Here is a 19,667-nt window from a genome sequence, read left to right as displayed (position 1 = left end):
TAAATTTATTATTTTTCGGTCATTCCGGGACTTCCGGGTATCTCGGGTATTTCGGGTATTCCGGCTATTCCAAGTATTCCGGTTCCGGTTATGAATTTCGGCATTCCTTGTTTTCCAAACTACCGATTTGCATTAATTCCTTAAAATTATTTACAAGTGTTAGCTTATCATATTTCAAACCAGTTTTCCGAAGAATCGGTAAGAGTGAAGAAGGCGGTTTTTGATATCTGTTCGCTTACCCGAATCTGCTAACCTGAAATGAGAAACCTGTTTTTACGACCCGCGACAGAGGTAAGTTTCCAATCATGTTTTTCTCGAATTTTGCAACGAGATTAAGACTTAACTTTCGTTTTTCTGATTTCCAACTACAGATGTATTTCTCTTAGATCGAATAATTATTAACCCTTGGATAATATTATACGGTTTGTGGTGGTCGTCTGAGCTGACCAATTCCGAGTAAGGAAACAAGCAGTATTTTCAAAGTATAGAATCATACCTACAGAAAATATCTGAACAATTTTTAGTACTCCATTCACTAGGACCTTTTGTTCCCATTTTCATAACCAAGAATCCTATTAGGTCTACATAATTTTGATAAGTTAGGTTTAGGTCTCCGACACGGAGTTGGCTACGGCTCGCGCTTCCTAACTATCGCTCCTAAGATATGGGCGTCCAGAAGTTTTATACTGCCGTAACAATGCTAATAATAATGATGATGGCGTAGTGTGATCGTCCGGATGAGTGTAGTCCTGTGAAGGATTGTTACCGGTGGTGGTTACTTACATTTTAACAAACCCATGTCCACTGACGTCGCCACTGACATCAGATTATTATTATAGTCCTGCTCAGGACGATCAGACTACACTATCGCATGTTACACCCACGTTAAAACCCGTTACTGTATTAATGATGATGTAGAGATATGGACAAACAATATAAAAGCATGTGAAGGTTTAGCCTGATCGTCCGGGTGAGTGTAGTCCTGAGAAGGACTGTTGTCGGTGGTAGTGACTGACGTTTCGACAACCTGTGCAAAAGTCATCATCAGAGTCAAGTGAATGATTGTTGTCAGTAGAATGTTCTTATTCCAGTTCGTGTGAAATGATCGGTTGGTTTTGCCGTGATGTTATTGGCTGTAAGACTCAAGTGACGTAAGTCGTCGTGCTTGGTCTGTTTCGATCTGTCGGTAAAGTTAGGTCGTTCTTTATCGCTCGTTTGTGATGTTTATGTCGTGAAGTTTATGTACGAGTTTATGTACGAGTTTATGTACGAGTTTGTGTACGAGTTATTGTTGTTATGGACAAAACTGACTATCACGACAAATTGGACGCACTAGTTAACGACAAACGAACCTACGAAGAACTCAAACGTGACCCAACTCCTGCACTTCAACGTAAACTCAACAGTAAACTACTGACACTCAAGAAAACGAACGCCTTTGACACCCAACGGTACTATCGACTGAGGTTCTCGGTACCACAGCCACCGAAACTCTACTGTTTGCCGAAACTACACAAACCTGGTTTCCCGATGCGACCTATTGTTTCTTTCTGTGGCTCTCCCACATACCAACTATCCAAGTACCTGACGACAATACTGCAACCGCTAACTGACAAATCCAGACATAAACTACAATCCACTGAAGACTTCATAAACGCTACCAAGACTGTTCAGATAACTGACGACTACAAACTGGTGTCATTTGATGTGAAATCACTGTTCACAAGTATTCCACTTCAATTGGCATTACAATGCACTGAGACTGCAATCCGACAATCTACCGACCCACTACCGCTACCGTCAGACGACATCATGGACTTGCTAAACATTTGCCTAACGTCTACTTACTTTCAGTACAACGGTAAACACTGAAAACAGTTACACGGCACTGCCATGGGGTCTCCAGTTTTTGTTGTTATAGCAGAAATTGCGATGCAGAACATCGAGGAACGCGCCCTTTCGACTTGCCGACAGACGATACCGCTTTGGTTACGTTACGTTGACGACACATTCACCGCCGTTCGACAAGACGAAATTGACGCATTCCACCACCACCTTAATGAACAAAACACTGACATACAGTTTACCAGAGAAGTCGAAGAAAATTGCAAACTTCCTTTTCTAGACTGCCTGGTAAGCCACAACGACAACTCATTACGGACGACAGTTTACAGGAAACCGACACACACCGACAGATTACTGGACGAGTCATCCTACACCCCTTCATCACTCAAAGCCACAACTATTAGAACTCTAACACGACGCGCACAACTAGTATGCGACTCGACAGACAGCTTATCCGACGAGAACAAATGCCTTCACCGTGTTTTTACGAAGAACAACTACGACAACGACTTCATCCGACGAAACACTCACCGACCCACTACCACTACCGAAACAAACGACACCGCAACCCCTACGACTACAGCAACCATACCGTACATAAAAGGCATGTCTGAAAACATCTCGCGCATCTTACTACCCTTCAATATCCGCGTCGCCCACAAACCCATCACCACACTACGTCAGTTACTAACCAAAGTTAAAGACAAAGACGAACCGAGGAACAGACAGGGAAAGATTTATAAGATAAATTGTTCCGACTGCCAAGCGTCCTACATCTGTGAGACTGGCAGAAACCTCGCAACAAGACTGACTGAACACAGACGGGTGACGAGGAAAGGTGATGTCAGCAATTACATTGCTGAACACCATCGACTTACCAACCACAACATTGACTGGGACTCTGCGCAATGCCTAACCTACAGTACTGACTAATTTCAACGACTGACTCTGGAAAGCTGGTTTACTAACTTAGAACAGACTCCCCTAAAAAGATATCAACAACTACCCGCTCCATACAAATGACTCATTCACCACATAAACATCACAAACGACCGAAAAAGAACAACCTAGCTTTACCGACAGACCGAAACAGACCAATCACGACCGACTTACGTCACTTGAGTCTTACAGCCAATAACATCACGGCAAAACCAACCGATCATTTCACACGAACTGGAATAAGAACATTCTACTGACAACAATCATTCACTTGACTCTGATGATGACTTCCGCACAGGTTGTCGAAACGTCAGTCTCTACTACCGACAACAGTCCTTCTCAGGACTACACTCACCCGGACGATCAGACTACACTTTCACACGTTACCCCCGGGTTCAAGCCATTTACTGCAATATAAAAGCAATTTTGATTACCTAAAACAGATTAAGATGGTTACTCACTCAATTGACTATCCATAAATTGTTTCTCAAGGTCATTTGAGTGTGGATAGGAAACAACCTAATAAAAGTAGAAAAAGGTCAGTTTAATGAAAATATTTTATTTTCAGGGTAAGGTTCACCCCTCCAATTAAAGCTCCTGTCAAACGCTTGATAATGTTGGTACGTCAAAGTGGTTTTCAAGAGAAAATGATATTAGAAGGAAATGAAAGCAAAATATATCTGCAAAAATTGCATTATAATCATTAAAAGAAATATTGAAATCAAAATAAAATGCAAAAATAAAATGCTGTTCCAGTGAGACTGTATTTCAGAGTTTTGGGCAGAAAAAGTAAAGGAACGTACACGTTAAACAATTTTGTACTCGAACTAAATAGGTAAAACTGTTGACAATTACTTTCAAGAGCTTAATTTTACGATTTTTTTACTCGTAAACCTCACCAAAACAAATACTTCGGAATGGTTCTCTACGCCATGTGAAGAATTAGAAATGTCGTATTGCGTGACATTCTGAAAATATAATGTACATATCACACTTAGATTAACCAACTGCAAAAGATTTAAGCTAAGGTGATCATGAATCGAGCTGTATAGGGTTCCCTTCAAAAAGCAAACCAAGTAGGGTAAGGTTTAGTAACGCATTAAGAGGACAAGGTTGATGCTACTCTGATTCAAGGACGTAATGGACGAAACGGGGAAATTACCATTCATAGAACCAACGTTTTGACACTCCTGTCTGGTGCCTTCATCAGGGGTGATCTAATCGTTTCAACCAGAGGTCGTTCTTGTTTTGTGGTGCTTTATCGACTCTCTTATCAAACAATTTAATTTTAACTTTCTGAACTCACTTTTAACTTCAGTTCTGCACTCAGTTTGGAATTAATTGATTTGATCCCGACCGATGAGCATGCTGAAATGCTTTCGCGCATATCATTAGGTATAAAATGCGTGCAAGCTAATTTTTTAGACTAGAGACAATTGCTTTCATGTAATTATTTTTTTAATTACTTACACACTTATTTACAACTTCTTGCTTGTGCTTCATCTCACCTTATCAACCACCTCGCATTCTATGTTTCTCTGTTTGGGCATTCTGTAGAGGGTAACTATCTTGTATCCGGTCCAATAATCACTTACATCTCTCATGAAATAAAGAAGTTGATAAAAGAAAAAGTGAATATGCATACCAAATAGACACAAGAATAAATGGAAAAAATAATGCACATAAAGATGTAATGATTTATTTTGCACAGAGTACGATCCGGCATTTTATTCCATTGAGACTGAGACATGAGGGTGATATGTGGTAAGTTTTCTATTCTCACGAAAAAGAATAGATCCCTATATTAATTTAAAGCGAGCTCTTCAAATTAAATTTAGGTGATTAAGCAGGAATTTTAATTTCACATACTTTGTAAAGGTTTCCACGTTACTGTCCCTAGATACCTTCCAGTGTCCTCTTCTTCGTGGAACAGTATACTTAGGCCGCCAACAACCATAGCAGTCGTGTTACTGTTAGCGCTGCCATTAATACAATTTTCTCTACCTACATTAAACGTCACAAATAAATGAAAAATTAGATTTCGTTGAAATGCCAATCAGCCTGAGCCAGCCTGATGAGGCTGAACTAGCTGTTCGAAATCAAAGTCTGCAAATGCTCAATATATACAACGTACATACATTGCATTTCATGTGAATTTTTGTAATCTTTAGAGAAAGCTGTTTTTTTAAACGCTCTGAATAGGAAAGGGTGGATATGGTACACTGGAGCTACTTACAGATAAGCCAAGGGCCAGACACACAATAACGCAAATAAACGAAAAAACAAGCATTCACAATAATAAAACAGAACTATAAATAATTTATGAGAAATAAATAAGCTCCTCTGAAAATGGAATCAGTTTCTAAAAACATAAAATGGTTTATCAAAACAACATGTCATTGAACCTTACCATATCTTTTGCCAGTCATGTCCAAGGAATCTAAGAACAAAAATCAGAACAAATTCGTCGGCAAGGAAACTCTTAATGCAGCACCAATGCCAAAGTGTATTGAGATCAGTTCTTAATGAATGATTGCAACAAACTAGAGGGAAATTAGCGGAGGGAGGATTGAAGAAATTAAAGATTTAGAGGTGGAATTTCAGTCTTCGCATCTTTTTTTAACAAGTAGCATCATCTCGTGCTCAAGACATTCGAAATTCCTTGTTATTCAAACTGCTGCAGTGTGTTAATCCCTCACAAACACGTGCCAGTGAAAGAGAGATCCATTCAATAACTCACTGCGTCTGATTCGCTTCAAGAAGGACATCTGCTCTTCAGCGAAATGTCTCAGTGCATTACTTGCCGTGGTCATGTCTCCTATGATAAGATGAGAAACATAGAACATAGGATGAATAAAAAAAGTTTATTGTCTGCGTGTCTATCAGTAAGGCAGAGGCCTACCATTTCAAATTAATACTGTTCAGCCATTCTCAAGAAATTCTTCTATTATATGAAAGTTGAAGGTTTGCAAGATAGGTTTTTTTCAAACAGCTCTTCAGGCGAGCCCCTCTCCGAAAACACGGTGACTCATTTATTAAAAGAAAATCAAAAAAACTATGAAAAAAAGGTTTGGATTTCAGCTTCATTTTTAAAGTAGAACAGGTTTAGGTATTACAAAAAGTGAGAAAGGATTTGCACGCTTAACCCTCCAGTTACTCTCTAATCATCAAAATCTTTGTTTTTCCCTCTAATTATACCAATGGCTGTCAGATTTACTACTTGCAGCGTGAGGCATTATATCCTTGCTTATTTTGTTGGCTTGATTTATCACTCACGAATTTAAAAATCTGACTTATTCCTGTAACTCCTAATAGTACTAGTTTCAGGAGACTTGTTTTCTCATAATTGCCAAATTTTCTTAACAACATCTCGCCCTCCGAGTTTTTCTTCTAAAATATCTGATATTTCTAATAAGAATTATCTTATCAAGTTCGAGGGAAGAAATGATTAAATACCTTATCAAACGTTGTTGTACGTTATGAGCAAAATGCGGACTTGTTAGACTGTGTGGATTCAATTGCAAACTTACTGGTATTTTAATGCGAGGTTTCCATTATGTAAGGGTGGCTTAAATTTTTAGAACTTTACATAACCCAAACCATTGGCCGCTTCCTATCATACAATAACTCTGGACTAAATATCACTGCAGCTACCTCTGACGCTCGAGGTGTATGTATAACTAGAGAACACAATAGCATATAACCTGCTCTCTTGGTGAACGTTATCTCCCTTATTACATCCATTTTTTATTCACTTGTGATCCTTGCAATCTGATTGGCGCTCGCCAGTGCGATCTATTCACAAAACGCACCATTTTATGCTCTAAATCGCATCTTTTTTCCCGCCAATGAGACAGCTTTAGATGTAATAAAATGGTAATTGAACTTCGTGTTGTGCAATTGTGGTCTGAAATCATACTTGTGATTTTAAATCAAAGACATGCTGCACACTCCGGTTTGATTTTGAAATCGCGTGTATGATCTCAAACCAACCTGCACTCCACTTAGCTCAATTTCCATTATTAATCAGTCGGTTTAGCCTAAACAGGATCTATAGTTTAGCATCTTTACCTTCCTCACGAAGACAACTTTCGTAACAAGATCGACGACGGAAGATCTGCAAGAAAAAACAGTATCTACTACTTGGTTTTCATAACATATCTTTACATATACAGGCATCATATGTACCGTTGGTAAATCAGATTCCTAAACCAAGTTATATGTTTTATCAGGCTTTTTAATTAATCTCGCAAAGAAACAAGCTTCAAACCTGAACTGAAAAAAAAAAAAAGAGAAAATTAACCACCTTGGAATTCTTCGTTTTCTTTCAATATTCCATCCAGATCACACCCATTCACTTTATAAACACTGAAGAGATAGGTGCTGATGCCAAAAACCTTTTGCGTTCCTTTACTCGAAGATGGAATACATACATGCTAATATAAAAGTCAGCTGGCTAAGAGTAGCGCATAATCAAACAATGACAAATTTCGGAGTCAGGAGGTTGAATATGAAATGGAGTATTAAATGGCCATTGCCAAATGTCAATGACAACTAAAAAGAGCCATCAGATGTAAAAAACTGTCTTTAAAAGCAATGGCTATCATCGTTTTAAAGTGTACACCCAGTTTGATAAGTTCATTTTCAGTATTTTTATGGAAAGTTCTTTGAGAAAAAAAAAGAAAGACGAGAAATAACAAATAAAAATAAATGGCCACGGATGTCGGAAGGGTGAAAAGCAACGCAATCGTATCCAATGGATAGATTTATATCAGTTGTGGAGCGCAGTACGTTTTATAAACACCAAACACCTGTATATCGATTTACCCGTTAGACAGCGTTGTCCGACCATTTAACGACCGGTGTTGAAAAGACTGATTACAAATAAATTGGTGGAAGTTGTTAAAGAACTTGTAACAAAGACAATTACTTAATGACTTTAGTTGCCGTCGCATAATGTATGCAACCTGGCGACATTTTGTCGAATAATCTTGTTCGCAGCTAATAGGTTGGCCGACATAATGAAACAAATTCAGATTAAGACACTCGCACTCTAAATTTACCTCTATCGCATGGTGGTCGTCAAAGTTTATTTTGAGGTAATTGCGAAAGTTCAAACTGACCAAGATGACAGTCTATTTACTCGTCTCTAAATTTGGAATAAATAAGCACGACTCACAAGATTGCATAACAGTCGCCCAACAGTCGACTGACAGATATTTTGGGGAGCTGTTCTTCAATTTTACCGATAAGCTGACCTACTGACTCAGTACGATTTCAAATTTAAAATCTTTGTCCACTTCTGGCGACGTTAAAGGATCGATTATTCATGACTGTGTTACAATTGAAAGAAAAGAGTCTGAACCTCAAACAGCCACGTGATTCTGCAGAAACCGAAATATCTGCAAAGTGAAATATTCAAGAAAACATGAGGAAACTGGAGACAAGAAAGAAACAAGCTAAACAAAAGCACGAAAACAATGCTACAAATAACAGAAAAACAAAGAAGATAATCACTACAGCGTTTCCTTTGTTTTTCGTTGTCATCAGGAATCATTACATAAACAGCCCAAATACGCTTTCGTTATAATGATCAAAGAAATGGTGACATGCATGTGCTGCTTCGCGAATTGGGGAGACTTCTTATCGAATCACCGGGTTCGGGATTCGCCACCTCGGATAAGGTAGCTGGCATTAATAGATAAAATTTATCGAAGTGTCCGCTTTAAACAGGCCCTAAACTTAAGAATAGAACTTGTTTGTGAATTTTTGGTAAACACGGTTGAGTGCGCTATTGAGTTCACCTTTATGGATCGTTGCCAGAGCTTGATTTGTTCCTTCAAGATCCCACCACGGCTGTATGAAAGAGTCCATTATTTACGGTTTGGATGGACTCAACCGGAGTAATTACTGACAATTTTGAACACACGCACGTGTGCATTTGTTATTAATTGACATCGGTGACTGAAGAAAAATGTCAGTAAACAGCTCAAAGAGCCAATTTGTGCCCAGTCAACTGGACAGCTCGAATAGATAGATATAAGATAAGATAATGGCTTTATTTTAAGAGGATAGCACGTAACAGTTTAAGTACAACTGATGATCCTGTGGCCCTCTAGAAAGTAATCTAATCAATACATAAAATTAACATAAATGAAAGTAATAATAATTTGATGTATATAATTTAAAAACCTATTAAAAAGGAAAATACATATGTCTGTATACTAAAAATTTATAATAATAAAAACATGCTAAAATATCATCATCCATATTATAAAAAATTCATATCACTATTTTGTTTACTAAGTAAATTGTTTATAACTTTCTTTTTCAAAGCTTTGGCATTCTTTAGTTCTTTAAGGTCTTTATCCAGGTTATTCCATTATTTGATTGATCGTACAGTAAATTTTCGCCCACCTTCTGTTTCATTTTTGTAACGGGGACAGTTAAAATCTAAGTAACTAAAGCGGGTACTTCTATTGAGGGTGTCAGAACTCAATTTAAGGGTGTCAGAGGGTGTCAGAGCTCAATTTAAGCATTTGCTTCAGATAGACTGGCGTCTTTCCTACGATTCTCTTAAGGAGTAAAGAACGTATACATCTAATTGCATAAGATTCATGGTCAAATGGTATCCAGTTTAATGAATTGAACAGTGAAACAGAACGAGAGCGGGGTTCGGCATCCAAGATGATTCTTGCTGCTCTTTTCTGTAACTCAAAAATGCTGTTCATATCTCCTTTTGATGTTGATGTCCATATATTGGCACCATAGAGAATAACAGGCTTGATCACTGCTTTATAGTAAATTTCTCTTTGGTTTCTCTTCAAATATGGGCTAATATGCTTCAGCAGGCCAATTCGTTTTGAGATCTTTTTAGCAAGGATTTCACAATGATTTTGTGAAGTCAAGATCTTCATGAACCTCGATTCCCAGGATTTTATGTGAATGGGCATTCTCAATTGGTGAATTGTTGAGAATTATAGGCAGTTGATCTACACTGTGCTAGATGTTGCTTTTCCCTGCGTTTTCTCAGTCTCTTGCCTCTAACAAGCATTCGTTTCGTTTTCTTCTCGTTGATGATCATTTTGTTCATTATTTCCCACTGTTGGATATTTTCTAAGTCTTTTTGAATATTGTTATTCATGGGTGAGATGTTATCCCATCTTGAACTTTATATTAATGTTGCGTCATCGGCGTAGATATTCATACTTGAATTTTGGACTTAAAGTGGGACATCATTTATAAAGATGAGAAAAAGCATGGGACCAACAATGGTTCCTTGTGGAATACCTTTGTTGACTGGTAACAGAGAGGATGTACATCTGTTCACTTTCACACATTGTTGTCTGTCTGACAGATAGGAGCGAAACCATTTCACTGCTGAGTCAATGAGGCCATACATCTGAAGTTTCTGCAGCAAAGTTTCATGATTCACGAGGTCAAATGCCTTTTTGAAATCAATTGAAATCATCCCAGTTACCTTATCGTTATCCATGTTAAAGAGCAGTTTATCTGTTAACTTTATAAGGGCTGTTTCTGTAGAGTGGTTTTCTCCGAGGGCAGATTGATACTTAAAGATAAGATTGTTTTCATTTAAATAGTTTGTAAGTGACTTCGATACGTGTCTTTCAAGAATCTTGGAAAGCACTGGCAGGACTGCAATGGGCCGATAATGATTGACATCATCTCTAGGTCCATCTTTGTGCAACGGTGCAACAAGCGCAGGTTTCCACTCACTTGGAAAAACACTGCTGTCAGTTGAGATGTTCATCATTTCCCCCAGAGGGATTTTTAAGACTGCTGCAATCAATTTCAAAACTCTTGCACATGACTCGAAATTTTACCCCCCTTTTTTTCTCACATTTAAAAATATATGTTATGAGAAGTATTTCAGCGAAAAAAAAGGAAGTCACAACGTTTCAAGAACTCATTTTAAAAAGCGATTAAAGTTCGCATTTTTTCTGCAAAAAATGGGACAAGAGCCTGGGGACGAATAATAGAGCTGTCACGTTATCGGTTGTGTTGGAGATGTTGTTCCCACTGATAAAGCCGTTGTTTTGAGTTATTCTACTTGTCGTTTACGAGCTACGTGTGTCGGAAACCGATCACAGCGATCAAGAGTTCTCTTGTACATCATCTGAGAATGATGTAAAATCATTCTCAAGTTCTGAAGAAGTCAGTACAGGCATCATGAGCGAGATAGTCGCGGTTACCAAGACGAACCTTTGGCGAACTCCAATGAGAGTGACAGCAACGGACAAGAAGAGGAATGAAGAGGATGAAAATGGCTTATCTTCTGCCACTTTATCGCGAAGATTTGAGAAAACAGAACCCGCCAGCACGTGGTAAGTGTGTCTTACCTTGTTCTAATGTACCCCGTTTGTATACGCTAAAGCTAAAACGAAACATGATGGTGAAATTACAACCAACCTTAGGGATTCTCTTGCATCCGGTCTTTCAATTGCACTCGGAAAATTACCTTTCATTTTTTTTCTACTTTAGAACGAGATAAGCTCACCATGGTTTTATTTTTCATCAGGTGTTTCTTTACCCAGTGCAGTGATGCTATGCTGGTATCAGCTCGCGAGTTTAGGAGCTGCATGGAAGTGGACTGTGCACGTGGAAAACGTACATTTGATGGAAGTATTTAACGAATATCGTGCATCACACAGTCCGGAGACAGGTGGCATCGTTACCTCGGGACAGAAATGGTAAAACGTACCGCCGCAGAAATGGCACCGCAGAAAACGAATGAGTACAATTTGTTTACATAACAGCAAGATTTACAATTGATAAATAATTTTTTGTCAGCCTCTGTATTCAAGACTGTCCTGGATGTTTTTTTTCCATCTGCAAGACAAATCATGTCCATTTTCTCACAATAAATTATGTCTTCAAACCTTTATCACAGATTTCATAGAGCTACAGCCTACAGTTGGCTGGTTCGATGGATCTTCAGCTACTTGGGCTGGGAGAATAGTAGGTCATTGCCAGCATGTGTCTACCACAATATCAGATCTAAATATGGGTCCCACAGCGCAACTGGATATACATCAGCAGAAGAAAGGAACTGAGATGTAATCATTATTGTCCAATTATTTCTAATAGAATTTTACAAATAAATTAGAATTGACTTGCTCCACAATGATCTCCTTATTTTTGCTTAGCCTAGTACACTCAGTAATTTAGGCTGCAATAAATCCTTCATGGAGGGGGGGGGGGGGAGGAGTTTACTCTCCTATATGGGCTACATCATGATGCACCACTGAATAGGGTAAGGTTTTTAATCCCTCCACCCTGCACGGGGTATATGATTTCAAGCGCGGCTGTCCTAATTAGGGTCTGACAGGGTACCGCTGCAAGACTCATTGAGTATGATGTTTATCTGTATTTATTTAGAAGGCATTAAATTATTTTTCAGAACAATATTGTTGTCAGTACCTTGAAGTTGCCCTATCAGCATTATAACACAACTGCATGTTGACAGAATTACTTTCGGTACATCCTGATGGCAGGAAGAAACAATGGGTGTTTCAGGGTTTCAACAACCCAATGGCACCTTATACCTAAACATGGGTCAAGTGCCCCCTCCCCACTAGCCCTGGCCAACAATGCACAGAAGACTATTAAAGTTAGCAACTGAAAATTTTGGGTCCCTAACATTTAAATGCGAACTTTTCAAAACAATATCAAACAAGATGCCTGGTGCTCAAAAATTTGCTATGATGACAATTATTCATGCTCTTTCCATGTTAGGTATCCATTAGTGGGGGGGCAGTGGTTACATCGATGTCCTTTTTTTTTGCATTTGCTGAAAGTGTAGGTAATTTTCTTTGCTAGAGGTTCTTTTTCAGCAAGTTTATTTTGTGAAGACTGCATGTAATCTTGTTCAGGAACTAATTAAATAGAAAGTAAGAAATACTAACAAAAAAGGTGTCTGTTTGCATTTCCATCCTCATGATTTGTAATTTTGCAACGAATAATGCGTTCTTTTTTTGCCAGTTCTGCCACCAATACTAACTAGTCAAATATAAGCTAGCAATGCAGACTGCTTTATCCCTCACATCGCAATGCCAACTGAATGTCAAGCAAATAAAATCAGAGCAAATATTTCCAACAAGTAATGATCACTACACAAGTTTCACAGTCGGCGAAGGAGAACAACTGTGTTGTTGAAGACCTCTCTGAAAAAAATTATAAACTTGTGTACAGATTATTAAATAAGAGCCGTAATATCAAGATCGAATTCATTAAAGTAAACATGATCAATAGACATGTCGATTTCGATGAATTATAAATTATAGGAATATAACTTACCCTCCTCCATCCTCGATCTGCCCCTTCTGGGCCATTCTCTTACCTGACTGCGAGATTCGATCGTTGGCAATGCTCCCTTCTCAAGCCTTCGAACGCTCGGCTGATCTCTAACGCTGATCTTTCGACAAAAGCTGTCTGGCGCGAAATGCACAGAACACAACACTGAGGTCTTCGAACTTGGTCGATGTTTATGGACGAATTTCGTCCATTTCCTTCTTAAAATTTCATTAGAAGGAAAAAGATGCATTGATATGCCCGCCCGGGGTTTGACTTGAATTCGTGCAGCTGACTAACTCGGGGCCACCAGCTACACAAGATTTCTCGGAGACTCTTTGAGTTCAATTATCCGCCATGTTCCCGGGCGCAATCTACACAACTGATGACGTCGCAGAGGAAGTTTTGCCGCGCGGGAATTGTCGCACATTTTTGGGAAAGATGCTGAACTTTGAGCCGGCGGGAAAGCTAAACTAAAGCGCTTCCATGAAGGTCCTAATACCAGAATTCGATCAAGTAATACCTAAATTTTAATACCGGCGGTTTGGACTGTCTGCGACCCAGGCAAATATCGAATCTGCCTATCTCAAAAATAACGAAATTCACATTTTGGGTGATTTTTAACATCGACTACTTAAAGCAGCCTATGTATAATAACCATCAACTTTCGAAAGCGCTCAAGTCAATGCAGCTTGTGCAACTTGTAAAGTCAGTGACAAGACCAGCTAGCTCAACCTGTCTGGACCATGTTTATACCTCACATGAGCATCTTATCCCAAATTTATTTGCGCCTAATATTGGTCTAGCGGATCATCCGCCAGTTTTCACATTACGGAATCGCGCCCATTGAAAAGCGTCGCCCAGGAAAAGTGGGGTATCCATGATGCTTTGCAGGCGGAATGAGGTTGCAAAAGCTCACCGACAGTTTCGGTATCTTAAGACCTGAATTGACGAATTCTCAAACGGGAGTTGTAAAATTTCGCTTTGCGTCCGTTCCGAGACAATAAGTAAGTAAGTAAGTAACTTTATTTAGCCACATATCGCATATGAGCGAATAGCTCGTTTAAATGCAAATGTGCCATAAAAATTTGACATAATTTACATATATAAGTAATAAGTAATAGGTAAGAAATAAAAATTAATTATCTAGAATGAATAATTGCTATTTGTGACTAGACTATTTGTTTACAAAACAAACAGCTGCAGTCATACGATGAGGACAACTGTATGTCTTGCAAATTTTTCCTAAATATAGAAAGGGATTCCGACATCCTTATTTTGTCTGTCAGATTGTTCCATTGTTTGCTAGCCTGGTACGTAAAAGAATGTTGCATATAAGATGAGGTTGGTCTTGGAAGAACAACCTTAAGATGGCCACGTAGGCTGTAACCATTACTTCGCAGAGAAAACAATTCCTGAATGTAGTTCGGTGTCTGGTTATGAATACTTTTATATACAAGTATAAGTGCTTGTTCTATGCGTCGATGTTCTAAACTTTTAATATTTGCAGTTTTCAATAACTCTTCGTAAGCAGTCGACTTAGAATAATTGAGAAGAGTCCTCAGAGCGAATGCATTGGTTGACTCCAGTTTCGCAGACAGACCCTTACTTAGACCTATAAACAGTGGTGATGCATATTCGAAGTGAGGGAGAATGAAAGCTTTGTACAATTTAATCATCACATCTGAGGGTATAAATTTACGAATGCGACGGAGAATTGAAACTTTTGTATTCACTTTCCGGCAAACTTCTTTAATGTGTACGTTGAAAGAGAGTGATTTGTCGATGACTACTCCAAGAAGCTTCATATGTGTAACGTAATCCAGTTCATTACTGTCAATAACAAAGGGCGTTGGTAAAGTTGCTCTGTTGAAAACTATGGATTGAGATTTACTATGATTGATCGCCAGAAAGTTCTCACAAAACCAGGAAGCGAGTAGACCAACGTTGTTTTGTAGATTTATTTGCAAGGTAGATGGACAGAGGTTTGAAGAGTACCCAGTAGTGTCATCAGCATAAAATCTTAGAGAGCACGAAATATCTGAAAAATTCACATCGTTCATGTATATATTGAAGAGAAGGGGGCCCAAGATTGAGCCTTGAGGAACTCCACACCTCACAATTTGCCAATCCGACAAAACACCGTCAGTCTTGACATGTTGCTTACGGTCAGTCAAGTAAGAACGTAGAAGTTGTAAGGCGTCTTTAGTTACACCATAAGCTGACAGTTTTGCAAGAAGCAAATCATGATTGATAGAGTCAAATTCTTTGGAGAGATCTATGGTAATTGCTGCAGAGTGTTCGCTAGAGTCTAATTTTTTCCTAATGTCTTCGAATGTCTTGAGAAGGGCTGTCGTACACGAGTGTCCTTTCAAGAAACCAGACAAATTCCCGCTGAGAAAGTCAAGAGAAAACTCATATAACTGATCAAAGATAACTCTTTCCGCTACCTTTGAAACAGCCGATAATACAGATACAGGACGATAATTAGATTTCAAAGTCTCAGTTCCTCTTTTATAGATCGGGGAGACAATAGAGGTTTTCCAATCTGTAGGCCAGGAGCCACTAACAATGCACTGGTTAATTAATTTTGTGAGAGAACTGAAAATTCTTGGCCCAGCAAGTTTCAGCAGGCGTGGAGAGATTCCGTCAGCACCGGTGGCTTTGTTGATTTTGATAGTAGAAAGTATCCTTTTGATATAGGAGTCCTGAACAGGAGTAAATGAGAAGCTCGTTTGTCTTCCAAGCTTCCGTCTAATGGATACAACACTTGGATGTGTCTTGAACTCTTCTGGCTGTAAGTTGGGCATGTGGCTAGCCGGTCTAGGTACTGCATTAATGAAATAATCATTTAGAAGATTGGCGATATCAGTACTATCAGTGATGAGGCGCCCGTCTTCAATCAGCTGAACATGGCTGTTACCTCTGTCTTTACTTGGGAGTAAACAATGAAATTTCTTCCAAAATTCCCCGGGGTGTTTGGAGTTTGTGGATACATTAATGCAGTATGACTTGAGGGAAGAACGTTTTAAGGATGTAACAAGGTTCCGTTGTTTCCTGTAGGTCTCCCAATTTTCAGATGTTTTCTTCTCAGAGATCAATGGAGATACAATTGAAGCAATTAGTATTGTTTGAAGGTGATGAAACGAAGTGTTGTTATGGTAAAGCTGAGTTGGAACTGAGCGTGTACATACGTGGAGCAGGAATTTACAATGTATACTTAAGCTTTTCGAAAAGTAAATAGACTTTGCCGACGTGTTAACTGAAACTGACAGCAATAACGAGCTAAAAAGGAATATTTCTGTAATGTTATTTTGCTTTCATGGCGAAATTGATGGTCGAACCTCGTAAATCTGCCGCATTTCCGCTGTATTTATTCGTCTATGAGCCGAACTCAGCTATAAGCCGAAAGTCAGACCCTAAACTTCGTTCTGTTTTAATTGGATCCTTAAAACATGTGAATTGAAAATACTCGGCTATAAGCCGAGACCATATTAAGAGAATTCCATTCTCGAAAAAACTGAAATGAACGCAGAAGTTTCGAAACAGAAAAGTGTTTCAGTGCAGTATTGCCGTCGAAAACAATTCCGAGGTAACCAGAGAGTACGTTATCAGTAAGTCTATGGTCCGCCGCTGGAGGAAAGATCAAGAGAATCTCTTTAATGGAGAGCTCAAGATGTCAGCGAAACGCACAACGATGGGCCGTTACACTCCGAAATATCCGCGGCTGGATGAGAGATTACTTGACTAGTTTACAAGGCAGGGAAGCCAAGGTAAGTTTTCTTTTTACTTGTCGCAGATTTCAACACCGTAATATGTGACGAGTTTGTTTACCAATCGTGGGAATGGGCAATTCTGGTCGGTCAGTTTCGAAATTCTTAAAACACTTTCGTGAGATCTATACCTGCAGAATTTCTAACACTCTAGACGGCACTGAAGATGAAGCAATCTGCTCGGAAGAAACAGCAGAACTAGTGGATGAGGAGGAGATGGACGACGAATTCGACGCCGACACCAAGGACGAACAGTAAGCCGTATTCACTACGCACCGAAAACAACAAATCGCTCCTTTGGAAGCCACCACATAAATTAAGTCAATCACCAACTTCAACTTATTTTGTTAATTTATTTCTGCATGCAATATCTCGGCTTATAGACGAATATATCTATGTTTCCTTTTAATTTGATGTTTCGAAAGAATTATGTATGGAAAAACACTCAGCTATAAGCAGAGAATCCTTCTCTAGCTTAAATTTTCGAGATTTTGGTAAAGTTTTGTGAAAAAATCGCTCGGCTTGAATAAATAATTTTGCATGTGATCGATTTTTAAACAATATCGCCTAATCAAGATTATGGCTATTCTTCTTCGATGAATAGCGCTATGTTTCGGTTGTCTGAGCAAGAAACAATACTTGCGAACACGGCGTACACGGGGATTACATGATTGACAGTCAGATTGACAGGCCTGCATGAAGTTACGCATGCTCTCTTTCTCTTTTCTAGCTTATTTGCATTTTCCCGTGCGACGTTTTTCAATGGGCGCGATTTCGTAATGATTTGCCGTAAATATACCAAAAAAACGTATGGAACCAAATAACATTGGGATCAAGTACAAAGACATGAAAAATATGAATACTAATGAACTTCCGGCTTCGCTAAACTGTATCTCATGGGACACATGCTTCACTCACGACAATATCAATAACATTCTCACATTCTCAATGCCTTTCAAGATAAAGTAAACACAGTTTTGGATGAACACATTTCATTCAAAGCGAAGTGTGTTAAACGACAGCATCAGCCCCCTTGGTTAAATAAAGAGATAACCACTGCTATAAAAGAGCGAGACAAACTGCTCAAAATTGCCAGAAAATCAAATCAGAAAATCGAAGCAGATTGCAATCAGTTCAAACACGCTAAATGCAAAACATCAAATCTAATTAAAAAAGCAAAAAGGAATTATTTCCAGGAATCAATAGAAAAGAACAAAGGAAATACAAAAGGCATTTGGAAGACTCTAAAGACTCTCAGCGGAACGCAAATACGTGAACTTAAATAACAGAATTAAAAACAGACAATGGCACCATTGATGATCCAGTTCAAATAGCTGAATCACTCAATACGATGTTTGTCAATGTGGCTTCACGCCTAAACGTAAATAACACGCAAGATGCCATCTTTGTTCTTGTCTTAACGCACGAAACTCAGAGTTGCAGCGAATCATGGGAATGAATCCAATAGATCGCCTTACAACTTGAAACGTTGTCAGTTATATAATACCATAACGAATATTTTCAAATGAAAACGGGAACAGGCCCGTGTGGAAATGTTTGGAACACTACGGCCTTGTTATCTCGCATGCGACTGATAGGAAAACTCAAATACATTTATGTCCGAAATCTTAACGGGATCTATGCAGCCAGGCTAAACTTTCCATAACAATATTCATCTCACTAACTCCTGATGAAAAGACGCTATACAAACAAATACATACTACTACTGAAATTTCTGAGGACAATAGTACATCAACTTTAAATTAAAAATAATAATTTACATATGCAGTCGATTGAATTGTTTAACTGCGAAGGGCTCTACATGTAAATCACTGCAGGTGCAAAATACATAGCTTAGCTTCGTACCTTTTTACTCGATATTCCCTTGTCATCCGCTTGAAAGACAATGTCACATCTCCTGAAACAGAGTTCCTTATGTTCCGATAACTTTGATTCATTAAGAATTCCGAGAGTGCCCCGACATTGCACGCGCACGAACAAAATGTAGCCCCAGAAGAAGATCATGATAGGATGGAGGGATTTGATCATCGTTTATCTTGGTGCTTCCTTTGAATTCAAGGTTTTCCAAATTCTAATATCGTCTTGCGCACGCGATGGTCTCCTAATTACACGTACCAAATGAAGCATGTACCCATTCACCCACGTAGACATCGAATGAGAGGAATATTATACAATGATAAAAATATACCTTACGCACATGCATGACGCAATAATCTGAAAATTTGCCCTCAAACCTCGTTGTCATTAAAATTTTCATGAATCTCGGACGTTTTCTTTTTGTTTTTTCTGTGGGTATTTTTATGCCTCCAGTCGTGTTCTGGGAACACTTTCCTCTTGAAACTCGCGCGTCTACAAAGTGAGGCACATGGTGAAACTGGTATTCCAACGTAATCATGCCTTAGGCCGATTGTAAACGTGGCAAGAAAGAATATTATTATTAAGGTATAAATAGATAAAGAGAGTAGGAAAGTGAAGAAATATGGAGAATACGATCGTGTGGGCGTCATCTAACGACGAAACACCCATCGACAAAAAATCCAAAAAAATGTTAAGAGTTCCTTTGGCAGACGGGACGTTCTTTGCGTGATGCGTTTTAAAAGAGATAATTGCAGAAAACAGAGGCCGAAATAAGAATATGTCATATGATAGCGAAGCTATGATGTGTTGACAACGCAAATTAGTAATTCCCTTAAGATAATAAGAGATCTTGACACAGATCGAAGGATTTTTTAAATATATTAACGCCACAATTGTTCGGGGTGCGCTAGAGTATTACTG

General features: G+C 38.7%; 1 protein-coding gene across 1 annotated transcript in view; it reads right to left on the bottom strand.

Moving 5' to 3' along the window:
• Positions 1-19,030, bottom strand: part of LOC111344029 (uncharacterized) — a 47,263-nt gene extending 28,233 nt beyond the window's left edge. Inside the window, exons 1-8 of the mRNA XM_088726973.1 lie at positions 18,735-19,030; positions 6,856-6,901; positions 5,525-5,602; positions 5,195-5,224; positions 4,654-4,788; positions 4,293-4,381; positions 3,684-3,752; positions 3,246-3,303 (exon numbers count right to left, since the gene is read on the bottom strand). Coding sequence (XP_088583099.1) covers positions 3,246-3,303; positions 3,684-3,752; positions 4,293-4,381; positions 4,654-4,788; positions 5,195-5,224; positions 5,525-5,602; positions 6,856-6,901; positions 18,735-18,917 — 688 coding nt within the window. The 5' untranslated portion in view covers positions 18,918-19,030. The remainder of the gene's footprint in view (positions 1-3,245; positions 3,304-3,683; positions 3,753-4,292; positions 4,382-4,653; positions 4,789-5,194; positions 5,225-5,524; positions 5,603-6,855; positions 6,902-18,734) is intronic.
• Between the last annotated feature and the right edge of the window lie 637 nt (positions 19,031-19,667).

Source organism: Stylophora pistillata, chromosome 7, assembly GCF_964205215.1.
Source record: "Stylophora pistillata chromosome 7, jaStyPist1.2, whole genome shotgun sequence".
NCBI classification, from domain to species: Eukaryota; Metazoa; Cnidaria; class Anthozoa; order Scleractinia; family Pocilloporidae; genus Stylophora; species Stylophora pistillata.
Note: the sequence above shows the minus strand (reverse complement) of the source record. Positions and strands in the feature narration are given on the sequence as shown.